The following is a 23,647-nucleotide window of genomic DNA, read 5'->3' as shown; positions in this document are numbered from 1 at the left end:
GTGAATAATTGAGAGTGTTCTGCTGTCATTGAGGATTCCTCTGTGCTGTTGGGACCAAATTACATTTGAAGAACCCCATCTACAAGAACGGAAGATGAGAACTTTGTGGTTGGAAAAAGGCTCCCCAAATGCAGTTGCCATGGCCTAATTATGGTTGAGTGAAGGGCCAATCAAAGATTGCTAGAAACGGGCACAGGACTGAGAGAAACGGGGAATTATTTTAAAGTAGTGCATTACTATGATCAAAACAGATAAAAAAATAGGGGGATGTGGGCAGCTAAACCCACTCTTGGTGATGGGAGAAAGGGAGAGATATTAAAATCAAACTGGTTGATCTTAGGGTGAGGGCCACCTTGCGATTTAAGGTCTCAGATACAGAGAATGGCTGGCTTGGCTGATGTGGAAAAGTGGACTTCCTATCTATTAGCGATGGAAGGTATCCAGCAGATGCCAACTTGGTCTGATTTCTTAGGCAGAGAATCCAATTCTGATCGTTTTTCCACTATCAGATCAGCACTGAAAAATATCTGATGGGTAAAGATCTGATTGTCTTTTGACCAATCACAATTAGTGGAAAAAATATCAGAATTGGGTTCTCTATGTGAATGCAGCCTAAGAAATCAGACCAAGTTGGCATCTGCTGGATACCTTCCATCGCTAATTGGATATATGTCAGGAGATCTTTTAGGCCCACATGGAACGATGGGCTTGGTTAAACAAGCATAGCCCGTTAAAACGAGCATAGCCAATGGTGTAGCCCACTAAACGAGCGGAAGCCCATAGTCTGCCATTCCATCACCACTCTATCATTAGGCTCTTATAGATAGGAAGTCCACTTTTCCACATCAGCCAAGCCAGCAATTCTCTGTATCTGAGTCCTTAAATCGCAAGGTGGCCCTCACCCTAAGATCAACCAGTTTGATTTTAATATCTCTCCCTCTCTTCCTGCCTGTGTAAATGCAGCCATAGAAGATGCAAATTAGTTTTTTTGGAGATAACTAAATTAAGAATTTAGTGAACATCAAGAACAGGTTGGCTAGAATGTAAGTTTATTTGGGGGCACTTTGCACTGCAGAACCCTTATGTTCCACCAAAGAATCAAGAGGATTAAGTAAGCAAGAGAGTAAGGACACTTACCTGACAGGGTTACTGGTGAGAGAGACGCGAAGGGACTCTAGGCAGATGAGCAGCTTGTCCTCAGTGATACCGGAACGCAGCTCGTGGACATACTCCTGTGACGACAATGTACACTCATGCTTGCTGTTCCTCAGTCCTCCCTGGAGAGAAAATGCACAACAGAAGAATTTCATTATTATAGTCCTGAAACAGTAGTCATATTACTCTGTTAAAAAGTGACCACAAAATATTTGCCATTCCTGACACAGGAAAAACTACGAAAAAGTATTTTAAAGTACTACATCAAAGATTTTAAAAAGTGAAAAATATAAACACAGAGAAAGCCATTTATATAATCTAGCCTAGGGGTGGATACCTTCAGTTGAAGTTAGAAGTTTACATACACTTAGGTTGGAATCATTAAAACTCGTTTTTCAACCTCTCCACAAATTTCTTGTTAACAAACTATAGTTTTGGCAAGTCGGTTAGGACATCTACTTTGTGTATGACTGTCACGACTTCCACCGAAGTCGGTCCCTCTCCTTGTTCGGGCGGTGTTCGGAGGTTGACGTCACCGACCTTCTAGCCATCAATGATCCATTTTTCATTTTCCATTGGTTTTGTCTTGTCTTCCTTCACACCTGGTTCCAATCCCATCAATTACATGTTGTGTATTTAACCCTCTGTTTCCCCTCATGTCCTTGTCGGAGATTGTTTATTGTAAGTGTTTGTGTACGTCTGTACTGGTGTGCGTCGGGTTATGTTTACCCATTGATTTTTATTATTATGTTTTCCGGTGGGTTTTTTGTAATAAACTGCGCCGTTGGAAACAGTTATTTCTCTCCTGCGTCTGACTTCTCTGCCGCCAGTTAAACACCCCTTACAGAATCTCCGACCTTACGATGGAGTCAGCAGGAGACGGTACCCCGGCCATAGGAGTGGAGGAGCGCGTCCAGGAGCATGCAGCAATACTACACCATCTTGGCACCACGATGGACCGCGTTGTCCAGACAATGGACCGCTGGGAGAGACAGGGGTCTCTCAGCACAGCCGGGGTCTCCCCTGAGCGCCCTTTTCCCGCCTGAATCCAATGGAATTTGTTTCTCCTTGCCCCAGGAGTACGACGGGAGGGCTGCGAACTGCCAGGGGTTCCTGTTACAATTAGACCTCTAACTGGCCACCGTCCACCCAGCTCCATCAGGTCGTGAGAGGGTGTCCGCCCTCGTCTCGTGCCTCACTGGGAAAGCCCTGGAGTGGACCAACGCCATGTGGAGAGAGGGTGATGCGGCGTTGGACCAGATTGAGGAGTTCACCCGCCGTTTCCAGGGGGTCTTTGACCACCCGCCCGAGGGTAGAGCGGTGGGTGAACACCTCTACCATCTGAGGCAGGAGACGAGGAGTGTCCAGGAGTTTGCCCTGGAGTTTAGGACCCTGGCTGCCGGCGCGGGATGGAACAACAGGGCCCTGATTGACCATTACCGTTGCAGTCTGCGCAAGGATGTCCGTCAAGAGCTGGCCTGCAGAGACACCACCCTCACGTTTAACCAGCTGGTGGACCTGTCCATCCGGCTGGACAACCTGCTGGCTACTCGCGGACGTCCAGATTGAGATCTGGTGGTTCCATCCTCCCGCACCCCCTCTCCGATACCCATGGAGCTGGGAGGGGCGGTGCACAGGGAGATCGGAGGGGGTTCCCGCTCGTGCACCATCTGTGGCTGCAGACGTCACACTGCCGTTCGGTGCCGGGTTGGTTCCTCTGGGAATCGAGGCAGCAGGCAGGGAGCTCTGGCATCACCCCAGGTGAGCTGGCACCATTCTCACCCAGAGCCCTCTGTTGCACATATGTTTGTGTCTGTCACTTTTCCTGAGTTTTCCCCGCATTCCCAGCATAAGGCGCTCGTAGATTCAGGCGCGGCTGGGAATTTCATTGATAGAGCGCTAGCTCATAGTTTAGCGACCCCCATTGTTCCCGTAGATGTGTCCTTCCCTGTTCACGCCTTAGATAGTCAACCATTAGGGTCAGGGTTTATTAGGGAGGTCACCGCGCCTTTGGGCATGGTGACGCAGGGGGGTCATACGGAGAGAATTAGTCTCTTGCTCATTGACTCTCCTGCGTTTCCCGTGGTGCTGGGCCTACCCTGGTTAGCTTGTCATAACCCCACTGTTTCTTGGCCACAGAGGGCTCTCACGGGGTGGTCACGAGAGTGCTCAGGTAGGTGTTTAGGGGTTTCCGTTGGCGCTACAACGGTAGAGAGTCCAGAACAGGTCTCCACCGTGTGCATTCCCCCTGAATATGCCGATTTGGCTCTCGCCTTCTCCAAAAAGACGGCGACTCAATTACCACCTCATCGACGGGGCGATTGTGGGATAGGCCTCCTGGTAGACGCTGCACTTCCCAGGAGTCACGTGTATCCCCTCTCACAGGCGGAGACGGAGGCTATGGGAACATATGTCTCCGAATCCCTGCGTCAGGGGAACATTCGGTCCTCCACTTCACCCACCTACTTGAGTTTATTTTTTGTGAAGAAGGAGGGTCTGCACCAGTGCATTGACTATCGGGATCTGAATCAGATCACTGTGAGGTATAGTTACCCGCTACCGCTCATAGCCACAGCGATAGAGTCAATGCACGGGGCGCGCTTCTTCACTAAACTAGATCTCAGGAGCGCTTACAACCTGGTGCGTATCCAAGGAGACGAGTGGAAGACGGCTTTCAGTACCACCTCTGGGCACTATGAGTATCTCGTCATGCCGTACGGGTTGATGAATGAGCCATCAGTCTTCCAAGCCTTTGTAGACAAGATTTTCAGGGACCTGCACGGGCAGGGTGTAGTGGTGTATATTTATGACATTTTCATATACTCCGCTACACGCGCTGAGCATGTGTCCCTGGTGTGCATAGTGCTTGGTAGGCTGTTGGAGCATTACCTGTACGTCAAGGCTGAAAAATGCCTGTTCTTCCAACAGTCCGTCTCCTTCCTAGGGTATCGCATTTCCACTTCAGGGGTGGAGATGGAGAGTGACCGCATTGCAGCCGTGCGCAATTGGCCAACTCCCACCACCGTAAAGGAGGTGCAGCGGTTCTTAGGGTTTGCCAACTACTACTGGAGGTTTATCCGGGATTTTGGTCAGGTGGCGGCTCCCATTACCTCACTGCTGAAGGGGGGCCCGGTGCACTTGCAGTGGTCAGCTGAGGCGGACAGGGCTTTTAGTCACCTGAGGGCACTGTTTACCTCGGCTCCCTTGTTGGCCCATCTGGATCCCTCTTTGGCGTTCATAGTGGAGGTGGACGCGTCCGAGGCCTGGATAGGAGTGGTGCTCTCTCAGCGCTCGGGTACGCCACCGAAGCTCCGCCCCTGTGCCTTCTTCTCGAAGAAGCTCAGCCCGGCGGAGCAAAACTATGATGTGGGAGACCGGGAGCTGTTGGCTGTTGTCAAGGCCTTGAAGGCGTGGAGACATTGGCTTGAGGGGGCTAAACACCCTTTTCTCATCTGGACTGACCACCGCAATCTGGAGTACATCTGGGCGGCGAGGAGACTGAACCCTCGCCAGGAAAGGTGGGCCATGTTTTTCACCCGTTTTGTATTTAAACCTTTCCTACAGACCAGGCTCTCAGAATGTTAAGGCAGACGCATTGTCCCGGCTGTATGACACAGAGGAGCGGCCCATGGATCCCACTCCCATACTCCCGGCCTCTTGCCTGGTGGCACCGGTGGTGTGGGAGCTGGATGCGGACATTGAGCAGACATTGCGTACGGAGCCCGCTCCCCTTCAGTTTCTGGCTGGGCGTCTGTACGTACCGTCTGCTGTCCGCGATCGGCTAATCTATTGGGCCCATACGTCACCCTCCTCTGGTCATCCTGGTATCATCCTGGTCATTGTGGATTGGTTCTCGAAGTCCTGTTGTCTCCTCCCTTTGCCCGGTCTCCCTATGGCCCTACAGACTGCGGAGGCTCTATTTACATACGTCTTCCGAGGATATAGTGTCTGATCGGGGTCCCCAGTTCATGTCGAGGGTCTGTAGGCGTTCATGGAACATCTGGGGGTCTCGGTCAGCCTTACCTCAGGTTTTCACCCCGAGAGTAATGGGCAGGAGGAGAGAGTTAACCAGGATGTGGGTAGGTTTCTGAGGTCTTATTGCCAGGACCGGCCGGGGGAGTGGGCAGCGTTCGTGCCCTGGGCAGAGATGGCCCAGAACTCGCTCCGCTACTGCTCCACTAACCTTTCTCCCTTCCAGTGTGTATTGGGGTATCAGCCGGTTCTGGCTCCTTGGCATCAGAGTCAGACCGAGGCTCCTGCGGTGGACGACTGGTTCCGGCGCGCGGAGGAGACATGGGACGCAGCCCATGTCCATATTCAGCTCGCCGTTCTGCCCCAGAAAGTTGGCACAGACCGTCGCCGCAGTGAGGCCCCAGTTTTCGCACCGGGGGACCAGGTCTGGCTCTCGACCTGCCCATCCGCCTGCCCTGTCGGAAGCTGGGTCTGCGGTTTGTGGGGCCATTTAAAGTACTGAGGAGAGTGAACGAGGTATGTTACAGGTTACAGCTTCCCCCCGATTACCGCATTAACCCCTTGTTCCATGTGTCTCTCCTCAGGCCGGTGGTGGCTGGCCCGTTCCAGGAGTCTGGCTGGCCCGTTCCAGGAGTTCCTCCGCCCTCTCTGGACATCGAGGGGGCCCCGGCGTACTCTGTTCCTTCCATACTGGATTTGAGACGTCGGGCGAGGGGCCTTCAGTACCTCGTGGACTGGGAGGGGTATGGTCCGGAGGAGAGATGCTGGGTTCCGGTGAAGGACGTGTTGGATCCTTCTATGCTATGAGATTTCCACCGTCTCCATCCGGATCGCCCTGCGCCTCGCCCTCCGGGTCGTCCCCGAGGTCGGTAAATTAGCCTATCAGAAGCTTCTAAAGCCATGACATCCTTTTCTGGAATTTTCCAAGCTGTTTAAAGGCACAGTCAACTTAGTGTATATAAACTTCTGACCCACTGGAATTGTGATACAGTGAATTATAAGTGAAATAATCTGTCTGTAAGCAATTGTTGGAAAAATTACCTGTGTCATGCACAAAGTAGATGTCCTAACCGACTTGCCAAAACAATAGTTTGTTATCAATAAATTTGTGGAGTGGTTGAAAAACAAGTTTAAATGACTCCAACCTAAGTGAATGTAAACTTCTGACTTCAACTGTATATATACACATACATACATACATACATACATACATACATACATACATACATACATACATACATACATACACATATATATATATATATATAATTAAGGGTGTTTTAAAAAACACTCCAGGCCACTCTTGAACATTTAAAACTAGATAGAAAGTATGTCGAAATTATAATGGATCTAAACGTTTTCAAATAACTGTCACGTCCTGACCAGTATAAGGGTTTATTGTAGTTTGGTCAGGACGTGGCAGGGGGTATTTGTTTTATGTGGTTCGGGATTTAATGGGATATGTATTTATGTAAGAGTGGTGTTTGATTTATGTGTTCCGGGGTGTTTGGGTAATGTTCTTGTTTTGTATTTCTATGTTTTTCTATGTTGTGTATTTCTTTGTTGGCCTGGTATGGCTCTCAATCAGGAACAGCTGTACATCGTTGTTGCTGATTGAGAGTCATACTTAAGTAGCCCTGTTTTCACCTGTCCCTTTGTGGGAAGTTGTTGTTGTACTGCTGTGTGTTTAGCCTGCAATCCTGTTCGTTCGATCGTTTTCTTGTTTTGTTTGTTACGTGTTCAATAAAGTTACTATGAGCACTCAACCCGCTGCGCCTTGGTCCTCTACGTACGACGACCGTTACAATAACTGCCCTTTTTCTGGCCCGTAAATTGATTTTAATGAAGAAATTGGTCCCTCAAAATCTCTGCGGCCCTCCATTGAATTTTGAAATCCTGATGTGGCCTTCAAGCAAAAATAATTGCCCACCCCTGATCTAGCCACTGATATTGATAACTGCATAACAAAAATCAAAGCCTTGAACTGGGAGCCTTCAGTTGGGGGAATTGTAGGTGCAATTATGCTGAAGCCCAGATGATCTCTTCTGACAGGAGGAAGGGGGTCATGGCCATGGGATTCCCAGGTATCACACCTCCTCACAGCACACATCAGGAGCAGTATGTCAAAGCACTGTGGACTCCAGTAGGTGAGAATGATTACTAGTACTAGATACTGCGTGTTTCCCTGCCTTTACCCCTGCCCAACTCTGACGTCAAAATAGCTCCAGCACCTCTGTCAAATACAGCAAAAAATAAAAAATGAATTGCAACAACCCAAGTTAGAAATGTTCTTTCTGTATCACAGTGATTTGATCGATAATTTAAATAGCAAATGAGGTAATGTCATTTACAATCTCCCAAGGGTGCTACTGTGAAGAGGAGTCAAAACTCTGCCTTCCATCACCGTATTCAGAGATTTCTGTGGGGATGGGAATGGCTCCAGATATATTCTCTCACTTTGACTTCCCTCAATCAGCTAAAGCTGAACTGACACGGAGGTCTATCCCACAGAGAGCTATTCAATGAGGATAGCTGCCAACCCTCCCGACTAACATGCTGAACACAAGCGGCCATGCTTCCTCTAAATAGATTCCAGTGTAGAACCTCCAAAAGAGAGGCTTTGTAACATGCTGCACACTGATGCCTTCACAAAGACCCTACCTGCTGCTGGCAGAGATAGACCGACAGTCTCATCTCCCATGAACATACCACTACCCAATACTGGCGGTTGGATTGGGCTACACTGTTGTACAGCTATTGCAAAATACCTGATGAGTCGATGCCTCGTATCTAAAACAACATGGCTGTGGTCAAAGATGGGGGCTCCCGAGTGGCGCAGAGGTCTAAGGTACTGCATCTCAGTGCTAGAGGCATCATTACAGACCCTGGTTCGATTCCAGACTGTATCACAACCGGCTGTGATTGGGAGTCCCATAGGGCGGCGCACAATTGGCCCAACGTCGTCCGGGTTAGGAGAGGGTTTGGCCAGGGTAGTCCGTCATTGTAAATAAGACTTGCCTAGTTAAATAAAGGTTACAAAATAAATATATAGATATTTTTTTTTATAAAGATGAATGTGTGAAGGGGGACAGCCAGGACTAGTGACTGAATTGTGTAGGGATAATTAAAAAACAAAATCACTAGTCTATCAAGTATAGTACAGGGCCTGTACAAACAGTCTCCCTTCTCTTTCTGTTAAGACCAACGGTGTTATAAAAACTATTGATTGTGTATACATGGCTTGTTTCCTCAGATCATTATCAGGTAATAGTTCAAGGACTCGCAGTGTCCAGAACCTTTAGATCATTAGATAATTGTATCTTACCTGAAAAAGTCACACCAAATTGTTGTTTTATTAAATTGCTATATTTTTGGGGTGAAAAATCTAAGTTTATACTGATAGATGTAGCCAATTTAATAGCTTACTGTATCATTATAGAATATGCATAAAAAGCATCCTCCAATTGCAACGTCTGTCTATGCCCACACATATTCTCAAAGAAATTGCCACCCTAAAATCTCATTAGAAATGAAAAGGTGTTTTTAGTTTAACAGTAATGTTTAAGGTCTATGTTATGGTGATATATTTTGTTAATTAATCATTATTTTATCTTGCAAGACATTTATTCAGCTTTGATCTAACTTTACTGAACGAGCACCATGGTGAGAAGTGATGATCTTCTATTTGTAATAATAATAATAATAAGTGATGAGTATGACTATTGGGCAATAGATCTTGATGAGATGTCATTTTCAGTGATTGGAGAGCCCTTCGTGGTGCTGAAAGGGCAGCGACCAGGATCGCACAATAATCTTAAAGAAGTTCATCCAAATTGTGGTGCGGAAGGATAGCTCTGTCATTGGGCCAGTTCAGGAACAAACAACAATTTGCAGTAGGCCTATAGCCTAACAGCCATATGACTATATGGTATAGGTATTTGTAGGCTATAGCCTAATGTAAATACAAATACATATAGCTTAATATTATTCTTTGCGAGGAGAGCTTTATTGCGGGTAGGCATTTCATTGCATTGTTTTGCTTACGCGCTGTATTATCAAAAACTTTGTTTTGATTAGCTTGAACACATTACTACAGAATAAAAGAAAACAGAGAGGTGTACTATCAATTCATAGAATGTGTTTGCATATATTAAATATGCTATCAAATCAATTGACCAAGTATTGAATATACAGTGCCTTCAAAAAGTTTTCATACCCCTTTGCTTTTTCCACATGTTGTTGTGTTACAGCCTGAATTTAAAATTGATTCAATTAAAATGTTTTGCCACTGGCCTAAACACAATACCCCATAATGTCAAAGTGGAATCAGGACTTCCTCCCATCTATTCAGATCAATATTTGTTTTACCTGCCAAGATGACTGGAAAACATTGTGTACACTCCCACTAGAATCTAAACCTAGTCAAGACAAAGAAATTGTGAGTTCTCTCAATCCATTTTCTGTTCGACTACTCTTTCACATTTATCATGTGAAAAAATCTGCAGTGTAAAACAATATATACTAAATTGAATGACTATTCTTGTAAATAACATTGTCAGATTACCTTACATAATGTGGTATTGTTGAGGGTGTTCTTTCAGATAGACCTGAGAAAAAAGTTGGGACAAAAACATGGAATTTGCGCGAGATGGGTTATTAACCTAACCCAGTTACAGGTAGAACTGAATTAATGGAGGGGCAGGGAAAAAAGTGGGTGAAGAAACAGTATAAAAAAAAGTATCTTAAATGTATTCATTCCAGAACTTTTTTCGTTTCCCACCAAGCATGCTGCACCAATAGGGAGTTTGGGTGTAATAAGTGACTTCTTTCATCTGGAGGGAAAATTGGTCTGGTAAACAGTCTTCCGCATGGCAGAGTCAAAGAGAAAGAGTCAGTCTGGTCTACGTGAAAGATGAGGGAAGGACAGCAAGCTAATGACATTGTTGAGAAGGAAAAAAAAGCTCAGAGTGGTATTCTTGTTATTGTGAAAGTATACGTTTGGTCAGTAGTGCACAAAAAACATCTAATCAAGTAAAAAGTGGCATTGCTATGAATAATTGGAAGGTTTTCCTTCTATGAATCCATGTACAGCATGCAATATATTATAATATTGTCCAGATCGTCCAGATCCCACATCCAATATTGTCCATTCATTTGATTTTTTAATTGGAGAATAGATTTGGTTGCATCACTACCTCCACAGACATTCTACCTGACTTAAACACTATCAACCTTACTGGGAGGTGAGCAGAGCTGATGCAATAAAAGTACAGATTTTATGAGAGCTCAAATGATCTGCACTTAAACACATACATTATTTCCCATGGCCCTTTCTAACCTTCTATTTCATCCTGTAAAATCTAAATATTCTCTCTCTCTCTCTCTCTCATATTATGTCTATATACAGTGTTGTAATGATGTACAAATATTTAAAGTACAAATGGGAAAATAAATAAACATAAATATAGGTTGTATTTGCAATGGTGTTTGTTCTTCACTGGTTGCCCTTTTCTTGTGGCAACAGGTCACAAATCTTGCTGCTGTGATGGCACACTGTGGTATTTCACCCAATAGATATGGGAGTTTATCAAAATTGGATTTATTTTTGAATTCTTTGTGGGTCTGTGTAATCTGAGGGAAAAATGTGTTTCTAATATGGTCATACATTTGGCAGGAGGTTAGGAAGTGCAGCTCAGTTTTCACCTCATGTTGTGGGCAGTGTGCACATAGCCTGTCTTCTCTTGAGAGCCAGGTCTGCCTTCAGTGGCCTTTCTCAATAGCAAGCCTATGCTCACTGAGTATATACATAGTCAAAGCTTTCCTTAAGTCTGGGTCAGTCACAGTGGTCAGGTATTCTGCCACTGTGTACTCTCTGTTTAGGGCCAAATAGCATTCTAGTTTGCTCAGTTTTTTTGTAAATTCTTTCCAATGTGTCAAGTAATTATATTTTTGCTTTCTCATGACTTGGTTGGGTTTAATTGTGTTGCTATCCTGGGGCTCTGTGGGGTCTGTTTGTGTTTGTGAACAGAGCCCCAGGACTAGCTTGCTTAGGGGACCCTTCTCCAGGTTCCTTTCTCTGTAGTTGATTGCTTTGTTATGGAAGGTTTGGAAATCGCTTCCTTTTAGGTGGTTGTAGAATTTAATGACTCTTTTCTGGATTTTGATAATTAGAGGGTATCGACCTAATTCTTTTCTGCATGCATTATTTGGTGTTTCACATTGTACAAGGAGGACATTTTTGCAGAATGTGGTGTTTGTCCCATTTTGTTGGTGAGAAGACTTTGCCTTTGTTTTGGTTTGTTTATTTGTCAATTAGAGTAGATAACACTTCATGTTGTTTTTTGTCTAGAGTTTTCCAATTTTCCCAGATGTGGATAGATTCTATGGATTATGTCTGTCCCATTGTGGTGTTGAGGTTGTGGTCCAGGTCTGAGGTGGACTGCTTTGCTGGCTTCTCTGGGGGAGAATCCTGCTCTCTGTCACACCTCAGTTTTCTCACCTCCTACTTCAATGCCATGTGTCCCTCTAAGTTCAACTCTTTCTGGGACCGCTTCCCAGGACATTTGTCACTCTTTCTCCCCCATGCTCAGGTCCTTTTTTTTATTGATCTCAAGTTCCCATTTACAACTCAGTTAGTTTGCTACACATCTGTAGTCAACCCTCAATTTACACCACAACAGTTTTTTTTCTCTCCTTCTTTACCTGTAACCTCTTCCTTTCTCTAAAGTCCAATACACCTGGACCTCTGCTCAAAGCAAACTCAAAAGCCTCTGTATGTTTCACACATTGTGATTCACAGAAAGAATGTGTAACACAACTTGCCAATGGTTGTTGTTTAATACTTATACAATCTCTCTGGATAAGTTATATTCAGTGTATTGAAAAGATTATTTCATGTTTTTTCCGCAAGCGCTTTGGAACAAGCAGAGTCACCCTATACAAATCCAATCAGAATAAAGGCTAGTACTTCACATATTTACATATTCCCCATTTTTATTAGGCCACTGAGTCATGCTTTTGAATAGAACATGTGATGTGCGTGTCTACAAATAATTATGATGCATGTATTGTAGTCAAGAATTATGACAAGTATTCTAATTGAGAATAAATGACGTGTATTCTAGTTGAGAATAATTAGGTGTGTATTCGCATCGTATGTACAGTATGCATGTGTGACACCTAACGTGATGTCAAACCCATGTTTTTCTTTAGAAGAGACTATATCTGCCAATACATTTGTTTACATCACATCTTATGGAGGGAAAAATGTGCAAATCATTTCTTGATATAATTTTTTCCACTCAGCAACTCCCATAAGGCTGACCACTCTGCAAAGAAAGTTTATGACTCAGGTTTCACTATCCGTTGACCTTAACCTCTTGGAAACGAAAGACACAGGCCATAATAGGCTGCTTAATGACCCTGGCCCAAATCAATCTGTTGGGATGATATCAACATTACTACCACCACATCACATCAATCATGAGGGCATCCAGCGAGACCAACCAGGCTACTGAGTAATTGAGTTTCCCCTTCAGGCCCGGGGAACATAGGCAAATTGACAAAAAGAGACCACCGAGAGGGAGGGAGGGTGGGAAAGAAGGGTTGAGAGGGAGAAGGAGAGAGAGACAACAAACACCATTGTAAATACAACCCATATTTATGTTTATTTATTTCCCCTTTTGTACTTTAACTATATTTGCAGGTCGTTACAACACTGTACATAGCCATAATATGACATTTCAAATGTCTCTTTTCGTTTGGAACGTTTGTGAGTGTAATGTTTACTGTTAATTTTTTATTGTTAATTTCACTTTTGTTTATTATCTATTTCACTTGCTTTGGCAATGTAAACATATGTTTCCCATGCCAATATAACTGTTTGAATTGAATTGAGATGGAGAAAAGAGGAGGTAGATACAGAGAAAGTCAGGAAGAGAGAGTGAAAGAAAATGAGAGAGTTGGAGAGGCGGAGAAGCATGACAACATGATTTCTAGAGGACAGACACAGGCCCTTTCGACCACAGATGAGAGAGCCTCATCTCCTGCTTTTATTGAATCCCGTATTCATCGATAACAGTATTTCCTGCAAAAGAAAATAGTACTGGGGAGCAATTCAATGTCATTTTGGGGATAAAGGGGACATGGCAGGTCTCTCTCTCCCTCCCTCCATCCATCTCTACCTCTCTACAGTATTGCTATTCATCTCTCTTGTTCTCCTCACCCAGGGTGAGGTGCCTGAAACCGGGGCAAATGGAGAGGGAGAGCAGGCCACGGCAGGCTGCACCGCCACATGTCATCTTCACCTGTAATGAGACAATAACAAGCTGGCAGCCTCCACCACCGCCCGGTCCCCCCACTCAACAAGAGTGATAGATACATTATTCAAGCTCTTTGTCAGCTCAATGAGAAGCAACGTGCCAGTCATTGGGTCTGGAACTGTGCATCGGGAGATGCCTCTCTGTCTCTGTCCTTGGCTCTTTTACTGCCTGCCTCTCTCTCTCTCTCTGCCTGCTTCTCTGCCTCTCTCGCTCTGCCTCTCTCTCTCTCTCTCTCTGCCTCTCTCTGCTTCTCTCTGCTTCTCTCTCTCTCTGCTTCTCTCTGCTTCTCTCTCTCTCTGCCTGCCTCTCTCTCTCTCTCTGCCTCTCTCTCTCTGCCTGCCTCTCTCTCTCTGCCTGCCTCTCTCTCTCTCTGCCTGCCTCTCTCTCTCTCTGCCTGCCTCTCTCTCTCTCTGCCTGCCTCTCTCTCTATTCTGCCTGCCTCGCTCTCTCTCTCTATCTATTCTGCCTGCCTCTCTCTGCCTTCCCTCTCTCTGCCTGCCCTCTCTCTCTGACTCTCACTCCCTCTCCCTCTGCCTGCCTCTCGCTTTGTCTCTCTCCCTGCCTCTATCTTCATCTGTGCCTGACTGCCTCTCGTCCGTCTCTAAAGTGTGCTGGAAGGGCATAATTAGGGGCTGATGGGAGTAGATGATAGTAGTGCAACGCATTGGCAATGTAATTCATCTCAGTACGAGGTCACAATGTGTGTGTGCGCATGCCACTTATGTGTGTGTGTGCGCGTACCAAATAATTATCAGGAAAGAGGTGAATTAATTACTCGTTGTGTACTTTGTGTTTGAGAGGGACTGACACTTTTCAAGAGCTAATATCTTAACGCAAACGCAATATTTTAACTTTATGACACTAAGGAGGAACTGAGGGCACAGAGGAAGAGAGGAGAAACTAAACCAGGAATGGTATGAAGCCACAACGTGAGCCGAAAGCATAATAGCTACATTCGGTAGTGGTTGCGTAATAATACATTTAGTCATATTAACATCTGGCTCCCTAAATAAATGCCTGAAAAAGTGGGGGAATAACGAAAATCGAAATGCCTCACCTTTGTGTGTGATTAATGAAAATTAGCAGAGCGCCCCACTGATCTTTTGAAATATAATACAGATACAATCTGCCGCAATTAGTGCACATCAAGCAGTATTAAAGCCAAGTGGCTGGAATAATTTTCTTCCTTAATTTCCTGCTCATTAGGGGTTGATTGACAGGCTTGGGGGGAGGAGGTTTAGAGCTATGAGAATGTGTGCAGGCACGGGCTCACGCACATGTAAACACACACACACACACACACACACACACACACACACACACACACACACACACACACACACACACACACACCCTTACATAAACAAGCATCTTGTGTATAGAAAGTTTGGTGTATTGTGGTGGCTAGGCGAGGAGAACCCAAAGGTCAGTGTGGAGAACGGATCAGTTGAGATGCTATAGCTGCCAGGACAATGACTTTCTCCAGCACAGCTGCCCTGCTTAAAAGGACAGCAGTGGCAGCCCCTGTTGTCTGCAGATAAGGACATTTCATCTGCCCGGGGAGGCTGCTCAGCGGGTGATTTCCCACCAGGACCCCATGGCCATGCTCTTTCTCCATCTCCTGCTCGCCACACATCTAAAAGAGTTGTGTCCCAGAGGATGGTGTGTTTTTTTCAAGCCCAGGAGAGGAGAGGAGAGGGAGGGAGGGAGGGAGGGAGGGAGGGAGGGAGGGAGGGAGGGAGGGAGGCCAGGCCAGGCCGCGAGTGATGATGGAAATAATTTTCTGTTTCACAATGCACACAACCCGAGGTGTTGTTTTTCTTCCTCTGCTATTTTCTCTTCCTCCTCTTCCGTGCCTTTGCAGTAGAGACAAAAGTATATCTATCAATGGCGGTCTACAAACCTACACTATCTAACCCACTTTATACAGTAGTTTTCACCCTGCCAACCACAACAATTGCATACAGCAGACTGTCTTAATACAGGCATTCTCTTGACCAAAAAACTAAACGAAGTCACTGCCACACAATTCCACACCAACAAGCTGATCATAATAGAGAAGGGTGGAAGAAACTAACAAAACAACAGTCCACCAAGTAAAATGTCAATTTTAAGAGGAAATGTATTCTTGGATCGAGGCCAAGACAAACCCGAGAAGGGGGGAACAAACAAAGCTAAGGGCTTGTCTGTTGAATAAAGAGGTCCCACTGGTGACAGCAGGAGTTCCTAGCCCCGAGAAGATTACCACATTAAAATACCCCCCCCCCACTCCAATGCAAGTACAGCCCTATAATACCTTGTAAAGTCAGTCTAACATTGTGGAGCGAGATGGGCTCGGAGATGGAGATATTGGTTTGTTAGAGAGGATTAGAGGAAACTAAGTCAGAGTGTATGAGTGGCCCTAACCAAAAGGGCAGCTGCACAGGGGACAGCACTATATTATTAGTGCTGTCCACGACAAAAAAAAGCTGCAACATAAATACAGCCATTTCTGACTGAAAAGTTCTGTTACTGAAATCCCGCATTTGTTTAGGAAAAACATGCCCTATTCCCTCAACCCTTGCTCTCTTTACATGACATGTATGCATCAGATGCACATGACCAATACGGTCTGACCTACAGTATAGCCAATCATAATCACATAAATAAATTGGTTATAACAAACTCTGAACACTGTAACACATTCACAGCAAAATGTGTGCAGAGGACGTCACAAATACATTCGAAACTGGAAAATGTTTACTGGTTTCTCAGGAGGTAAAGGGGAAGTCAGATGTGTGGAATACATTTGACTAGCTGTGGAATATACTGCAGATCAAGAAAAAGAAGGTAGGGAGCAAGCACTGACTGCCAGACAGGTGTTGTTAGATTACAGTATAATTTTCCTAACTGTTTGGAACAATGTAAACAACACTAAATAAATTATAAGCGTACCAGAGAGTCTGTTGTAATGTTTTTGAAAGCCTTTATTGGATGATTTATAAAGCCAGCCACAGTTAACAATAAGGCTATTGATAGACCTAATTGAGTTTACTCTCTCCTTACTTTTCTTAGACAATTAAGGCAAGGGCTGTTTTCCAATCTCCTAACTCCGCTGCTGACTCCGCCGCATTGTTTTCAACACCAATATGCTGGTTCAAAAATTAAAATGGAAAAGTGGTGCGCGCATATGTATTCACCCCCTTTGCTATGAAGCCCCTGAATAAGATCTGGTGCAACCAATTACCTTCAGAATTCACATAATTAGTAAAATAAAGTAAACCTGTGTGCAATCTAAGTGTCACATGATCTGACACATGATCTGAGTATAAATACACCTGTTCTGAAAGGCCCCAGAGTCTGCAACACAACTAAGCAAGGGGCACCACAAAGCAAGTGGCACTATGAAGACCAATGAGCTCTTCAAACAGGTCAGGGACAAAGTTGTGGAGAAGTACAGATCAGGGTTGGGTTATAAAAAAAATTATACGAAACTTTGAACATCCCACGTAGCACCATTAAATCCATAATTAAAAAATTAAAAGAATATGGCACCACAACAAACCTGCCAAGAGAAGGCTGCCCACCAAAACTCACGGACCAGGCAAGGAGGGCATTAGTCAGAGGCAACAAAGAGACCAAAGATAACTCTGAAGGAGCTGCAAAGTTCCACAGCGGAGATTGGAGTATCTGTCCATAGGACCATTTAAGCCGTACACTCCACAGAGCTGGGCTTGATGGAAGAGTGGCCAGAAAAAATCCATTGCTTAAAGAAAAAAAATAAGCAAACACGTTTGGTGTTGGCCAAAAGGCATGTGGGAGACTTCCCAAACGTATGGAAGAAGGTACTCTGGTCAGATGAGACTAAAATGTAGCTTTTTGGCCATCAATGAAAATGCTATGTCTGGCTCAAACCCAACACCTCCCATCACCCCGAGAACACCATCCCTGTGGGGATGTTTTTCATCGGCAGGGACTGGAAAACTGGTCAGAATTGAAGGAATGATGGACGGCACTAAACAGGGAAATTCTTGAGGGAAACCTGTTTCAGTCTTCCAGAGATTTGAGACTGGGGCGGAGGTTCACCTTCCAGCAGGACAATGACCCTAAGCATACTGCTAAAGCAACACTCGAGTGGTTTAAGGGGAAACATTTAAATGTCTTGGTATGTCCTAGTCAAAGCCCAGACCTCAATCCAACTGAGAATCTGTGGTATGACTTAAAGATTGCTGTACACCAGCGGAACACATCCAACTTGAAGGAGCTGGAGCAGTTTTGCCTTGAAGAATGGCCAAAAATCCCAGTGGCTATATGTGCCAAGCTTATAGAGACATACCCCAAGAGACTTGCAGCTGTAATTGCTGCAAAAGGTGGCTCTACAAAGTACTGACTTGCGGGGGGGGGGGTTGAATAGTTATGCATGCTAAAGTTTTCATTTTTTTTGGTCTTATTTCTTGTTTGTTTCACAACAAAAAATATTTTGCATCTACAAAGTGGTAGGCATGTTAATTCAAATGATACAAACCCCCCCAAAATAAATGTTTATTTCAAGTTGTAAGGCAACAAAATAGGAAAAATGCCAAGGGGGGTGAATACTTTCACAAGCCACAATATGTTGCTTTAAACTCACTCACATTTAAACTCCTTCAGCATCAAAACACCTTGCACACCTCAGATTTCAAATGATGTCTCTTGTATATGCGGTCAAACTTAGTTGAAAGTGACCCCTCCCTTACTACCAACAAGAATGGGGTGTGTGTGTGTGTTGTTTACCACTCAGAAGTAACTTGCTTCCTCTCCTTTTAGATACCTTAACCCTGTGTGTGATCACCTGCCAGTGAGTCCACTGCATCTGGGAGGTGCAGAAACAGACAACACCAGACACACACAGCGAATACACCGATCAGGCTGACTCATGGTCATACCAAGCAGAACTCCCCTGACCACACACACCTCGATCCCCTGCTGGCTCTGGCCCAGTAATACACAGGGGTTGCAGCAGACGATGTGTCTGCATCAGCATATCTCAGTGTCTTAAACCAGTCCATGGAGACCTGACCCGCAGTAAGGCATCATCAATGATGTTTCTAATAGTATCTGAAAAACTTCTGAAATGATATTGAATAGTGGAGCAGAGCTTGAATGGTATTATCACTCATGGCATGATCATATCAGGAAAAGTCCATCCTATAGGGCCTTCAGGAAAAGTTTGGGAAGTTCAAGACTTTTGTGAAGACACAACTTTTGCAAAGTCACCCAAAGTCAGTTTAGCAGTTTTGCTGGAAAGAGGATATCAAGCGGAAACTAAGCAAGTCTGATAAATGGGATTTGAAGATAGACTCTAAATGTTGGTGATCCAGATATATGAAAATATCAATAAAACATGATGTGATTCCGAGAATCAGAAACAACCTCGGAGAGCAACTCTGAAATGCATCTCTGAGAGATGACAGGACAAAACCAACCGGTTCCAAAGCCAACCAGAGGCTGTTTGTTGACTGATAAATAAAATAAAATCCTGGAGATAGGGGGCCGCCGGCGTTCTAAGCATGGCAAATGAATATATAAATAAAATATTTAAACATCAAAGACTTTATTTTTAAAGAAAGTATGTAATGTATACAGTACACATTGACAGGATGGGAGACGACTTGTTAGGGTAAATAGTCAATTACACACTGAAGCACTCAAAGACGAGTTTCTAACAACGAGGCTACAATGAGATTATTACACAAAGAAGTTAGTGTTCTTACCACTTTTGTCTTGCTTGTGTTTTTGACATGGAACATATAAAAGTAGCAACTGGTCTATGAAAAAATATATCATTAGACCAATGGAGAACACCTAAAATGGAAATATGTTTACATTCTGTCATAAAAAGCAGATGTTCAACTTCATAAAAAAACTAGCTTTCCCGTTCTCAAGTGGTAAAATAAAAATATTACTATAGGAAGTGCGTATTGAGGGCCAAATAAATAAAATGGTTGACCATAACAGGGTTGACGATTTCTTCTTAAATCAGCCATGAATCCCCTTGTGACAAGCTTGTTGTGTGCAATAGAGAGTGGCAATTGAATGCAAGCTTCACAAAAAAAATGTACTGCAGGGTTTTCCCCAAAGAATGTAAGAGGGGCGCTGTGTCACCTTGTGGGCTGGCTACAACACTACTATTTAAAAGAAATATATATAATAATAATAATAAAGATTATATATATATATATAAACTCAGCAAAAAAAGAAACGTCCTCTCACTGTCAACTGCGTTTATTTTCAGCAAACTTAACATGTGTAAATATTTGTGTAAACATAACAAGATTCAACAACTGAGACATAAACTGAAAAGTAACAGTCAGTATCAACGTGGCCACTAGCTGCATTAAGTACTGCAGTGCATCTCCTCCTCATGGACTGCACCAGATTTACCAGTTCTTGCTGTGAGATGTTACCCCACTCTTCCACCAAAGCACTTGCAAGTTCCAAGACATTTCTGGGGGGAATGGCCCTAGCCCTCACCCTCCGATCCAACAGGTCCCAGACGAGCTTGATGGGATTGAGATTCGGGCTCTTCGCTGGCCATGGCAGAACACTGACATTCCTGTCTTGAAGGAAATCACGCACAGAACGAGCAGTAAGGCTGGTGGCAGTGTCATGCTGGAGGGTCATGTCAGGATGAGCCTGCAGGAAGGGTACCACATGAGGGAGGAAGATCTTCCCTGCAATGCACAGCGAGATTGCCTGCAATGACAACTAGCTCAGTCCGATGATGCTGTGACACACCGCCCCAGACCATGATGGACCCTCCACCTCCAAATCGATCCCGCTCCAGAGTACAGGCCTCAGTGTAACGCTCATTCGACGATAAACTCGAATCTGACCATCACCCCTGGTGAGATAAAACCGTGACTCGTCAGTGAAGAGCACTTTTCGCCAGTCCTGTCTGGTCCAGCGACGGTGGGTGTCTGGTGAGGACCTGCCTTACAACAGGCCTACAAGCCCTCAGTCTAACCTCTCTCAGCCTATTGCAGACAGTCTAAGCACTGATGGAGGGATGGTACGTTCCTGGTGTAACTCGGGCAGTTGTTGTTGCCATTGTGTACCTGTCCCGCAGGTGTGATGTTCGGATTTACCTATCCTGTGCAGGTGTTGTTACACGTGGTCTGCCACTGCGAGGACGATGAGCTGTCCGTCCTGTCTCCATGTAGCACTATCTTAGGCATCTCACAGTACGGACATTGCAATTTATTGCCCTGGCTACATCTGCAGTCCTCATGCCTCCTTATAGCATGCCTAAGGCACGTTCACGCAGATGAGCAGGGACCCTGGGCATCTTTCTTTTGATGTTTTTCAGAGTCAGTAGAAAGGCCTCTTTACTGTCCGAAGTTTTCATAACTGTGACCTTAATTGCCTACAGTATGTAAGCTGTTAGTGTCTTAACAACAGTTACACAAGTGCATGTTCATTAATTGTTTATAGTTCATTGAACAAGCATGGGAAAGCGTTTAAAACCTTTACAACGAATTATCTTTGAAAGACAGGGTCTTGAAAAAGGGACGTTTCTATTTTTGCTGAGTTTATATATATATATATACAGTGTATATACAGTTGAAGTCGGAAGTTTACGCACACTTAGGTTGAAGTCATTAAAATTCGTTTTTAAAACACTCCACTAGTTTCTTGTTAACAAATGATAGCTTTGGCAAGTCGGTTAGGACATCTACTTTGTGCATGACACAAGTCATTTTTCCAGTTTACATACACTAAGTTGACTGTGCCTTTAAACAGCTTGGAAAATTCCAGAAAATGATGTCATATCTTTAGAAGCTTCGGATAGGCTAATTGACATCATTTGAGTCAATTGTACCTGTGGATGTATTTCAAGGCCCAACTTCAAACTCAGTGCATCTTTGCTTGGGAAAATCAAAAGAAATCAGCCAAGACCTCAGAAGAAAATTGTAGACTTCCACAAGTCTGGTTCGTCCTTGGGAGCAATTTACAAATGACTGAAGGTACCACGTTCATCTGTACAAACAATTGTATGCAAGTATAAACACCATGGGACCACGTAGCCATCATACCGCTCAGGAAGGAGACGCGTTCTGTCTCCTAGAGATGAACGTACTTTGGTGTGAAAATTATAAATCAATCCCTGAACAACAGCAAAGGACCTTGTAAAGATGCTGGAGGAAACAGGTACACATTTATCTATATCCACAGTAAAATGTGTCATATTTCGACATAACTTGAAAGGCCACTCAGCAAGGAAGAAGCCACTGCTCCAAAACCGCCATAAAAAAGCCAGACTACGGTTTGCAATTGCACATGGAGACAAAGATCGTACTTTCTGGAGAAATGTCCTCTGGTCTGATGAAACAAAAATAGAACTGTTGGGCCATAATGACCATTGTTATGTTTGGAGGAATAAGGGGGAGGTTTGCAAGCCGAAGAACACCATCCCAACCGTGAAGCACGGTGGTGGCAGAATCATGTTGTTGGGGTGCTTTGCTGCAGGAGGGACTGGTGCACTTCACAAAATAGATGGCATCATGTCGAAGGAAAATTAAGTAGATATATTGAAGCAACATCTCAAGACATCAGTCAGGAAGTTAAAGCATGGTCGCAAATGGGTCTTCCAATTGGACAATGACCCCAAGCATACTTCCAAAGTTGTGGCAAAATGGCTTAAGGACAACAAAGTCAAAGTATTGGAGTGGCCATCACAAAGCCCTGACCTCAATCATATAGAACATTTGTGGGCAGCACATAAAAAAGTGTGCGCGAGCAAGGAGGTCTACAAACCTGACTCAGTTACACCAGCTCTGTCAGGAGGAGTGGGCCAAAATTCACCCAACTTATTGTGGGAAGCTTGTGGAAAGCTACCCAAAACGTTTGACCCAAGTTAAACAATTTAAAGGCAATGCTACCAAATACTAATTTAGTTTATGTTAACTTCTGACCCACTGGAAATGTGATGAAAGAAATAAAAGCTGAAAAAAATAATTCTCTCTACTATTATTCTGACATTTCACACTCTTAAAATGAAGTGGCGATCCTAACTGAGCTAAGACAGGGAATTTTTACTAGTATTAAATATCAGGAACTGTGAAACTGAGTTTAAATGTATTTGGCTAAGGTGTATGTAAACTTCCGACTTCAACTGTATACACACAAAAGTTTAAAACATCTACTCATTCAAGAGTTTTTCTTTATTTTTACTATGTTCTACGTTGTAGAAAAGATTAACTATTAACTTTTAAATAACACATACGGAATCATGTAGTAACCAAAAAAAGTGTTAAACATATCAAAATACATTTTAGATTCTTCAAAGTAGCCACCCTTTGCCTTGATGACAGCTTTGCACACTCTTGGCATTCTCTCAACCAGCTTCACCTGCAATGCTTTTCCAACAGTCTTGGAGTTCCCACTATGCTGAACACTTGTTGGCTGCTTTTCCTTCACTCTGCAGTCCAACTCATCCCAAACCATCTCAATTAGGATGAGATTGGGTGATTGTGGAGGCCAGATCATCTGATGCAGCACTCAATCACTCTCCTTCTTGGTCAAATAGCCCTTACACAGCCTGGAGGTGTGTTGGGTTGTTGTCCTGTTGAAAAACAAATCATAAGCACAAACCAGATGGGATGGCATATCGCTGCAGAATGCTGTGGTAGCCAAGCTGGTTAAGTGTGCATTGGATTTTAAATAAATCACAGACAGTGTCACCATAAAAGCACCCCCACACCATCACACCTCCTCCTCCATGCTTCACGGTGGGGACCACACATGCAGAGACCATCCGTTCACCTACTCTGCGTCTCACAAAGACACGGCGGTTGGAACCAAAAATCTCAAATTTGCACTCATCAGAGCAAAGGACAGATTTCCACCGTCCTATTGTCCATTTCTCATGTTTCTTGGCCCAAGCAAGTCTCTTCTTCTTATTTGTGTCCTTTAGTAGTGGTTTCTTTGCAGCAGTTCAACCATGAAGGCCTGATTCACGCAGTCCCCTCTAAACAGTTGATGCTGTGATGAGTCTGTTACTTGAACTCTGTGAAGCATTTATTTCCGCAGCAATTTCTGAGGCTGGTATCTCTAATGAACTGATCCTCTGCAGCAGAGGTAACTCTGGGTTTTCCTTTCTGGTGGCGATCATCATGAGAGACAGTTTCTTCATAGCTCTTGATGGTTGTTGCGACTGCACTTGAAGAAACTTTCAAAGT

At 44.3% G+C, this 23,647-nt stretch overlaps 1 protein-coding gene across 4 annotated transcripts in view; it reads right to left on the bottom strand.

Moving 5' to 3' along the window:
* LOC106611507 (protein diaphanous homolog 2) overlaps window positions 1-23,647 on the bottom strand; it is a 686,561-nt gene that overhangs the window by 519,054 nt on the left and 143,860 nt on the right. For all 4 annotated transcript variants that reach the window (XM_082955835.1, XM_082955838.1, XM_082955836.1 and 1 more), the window contains one exon: window positions 1,138-1,277. In XM_082955835.1, the coding sequence (XP_082811961.1) occupies window positions 1,138-1,277 (140 nt within the window). The remainder of the gene's footprint in view (window positions 1-1,137; window positions 1,278-23,647) is intronic.

This window comes from Salmo salar, chromosome 09 (genome assembly GCF_965601325.2).
Source record: "Salmo salar chromosome 09, fSalSal1, whole genome shotgun sequence".
Lineage (NCBI taxonomy): Eukaryota > Metazoa > Chordata > Actinopteri > Salmoniformes > Salmonidae > Salmo > Salmo salar.
This window is presented reverse-complemented; position numbering and strand designations above follow the sequence as displayed.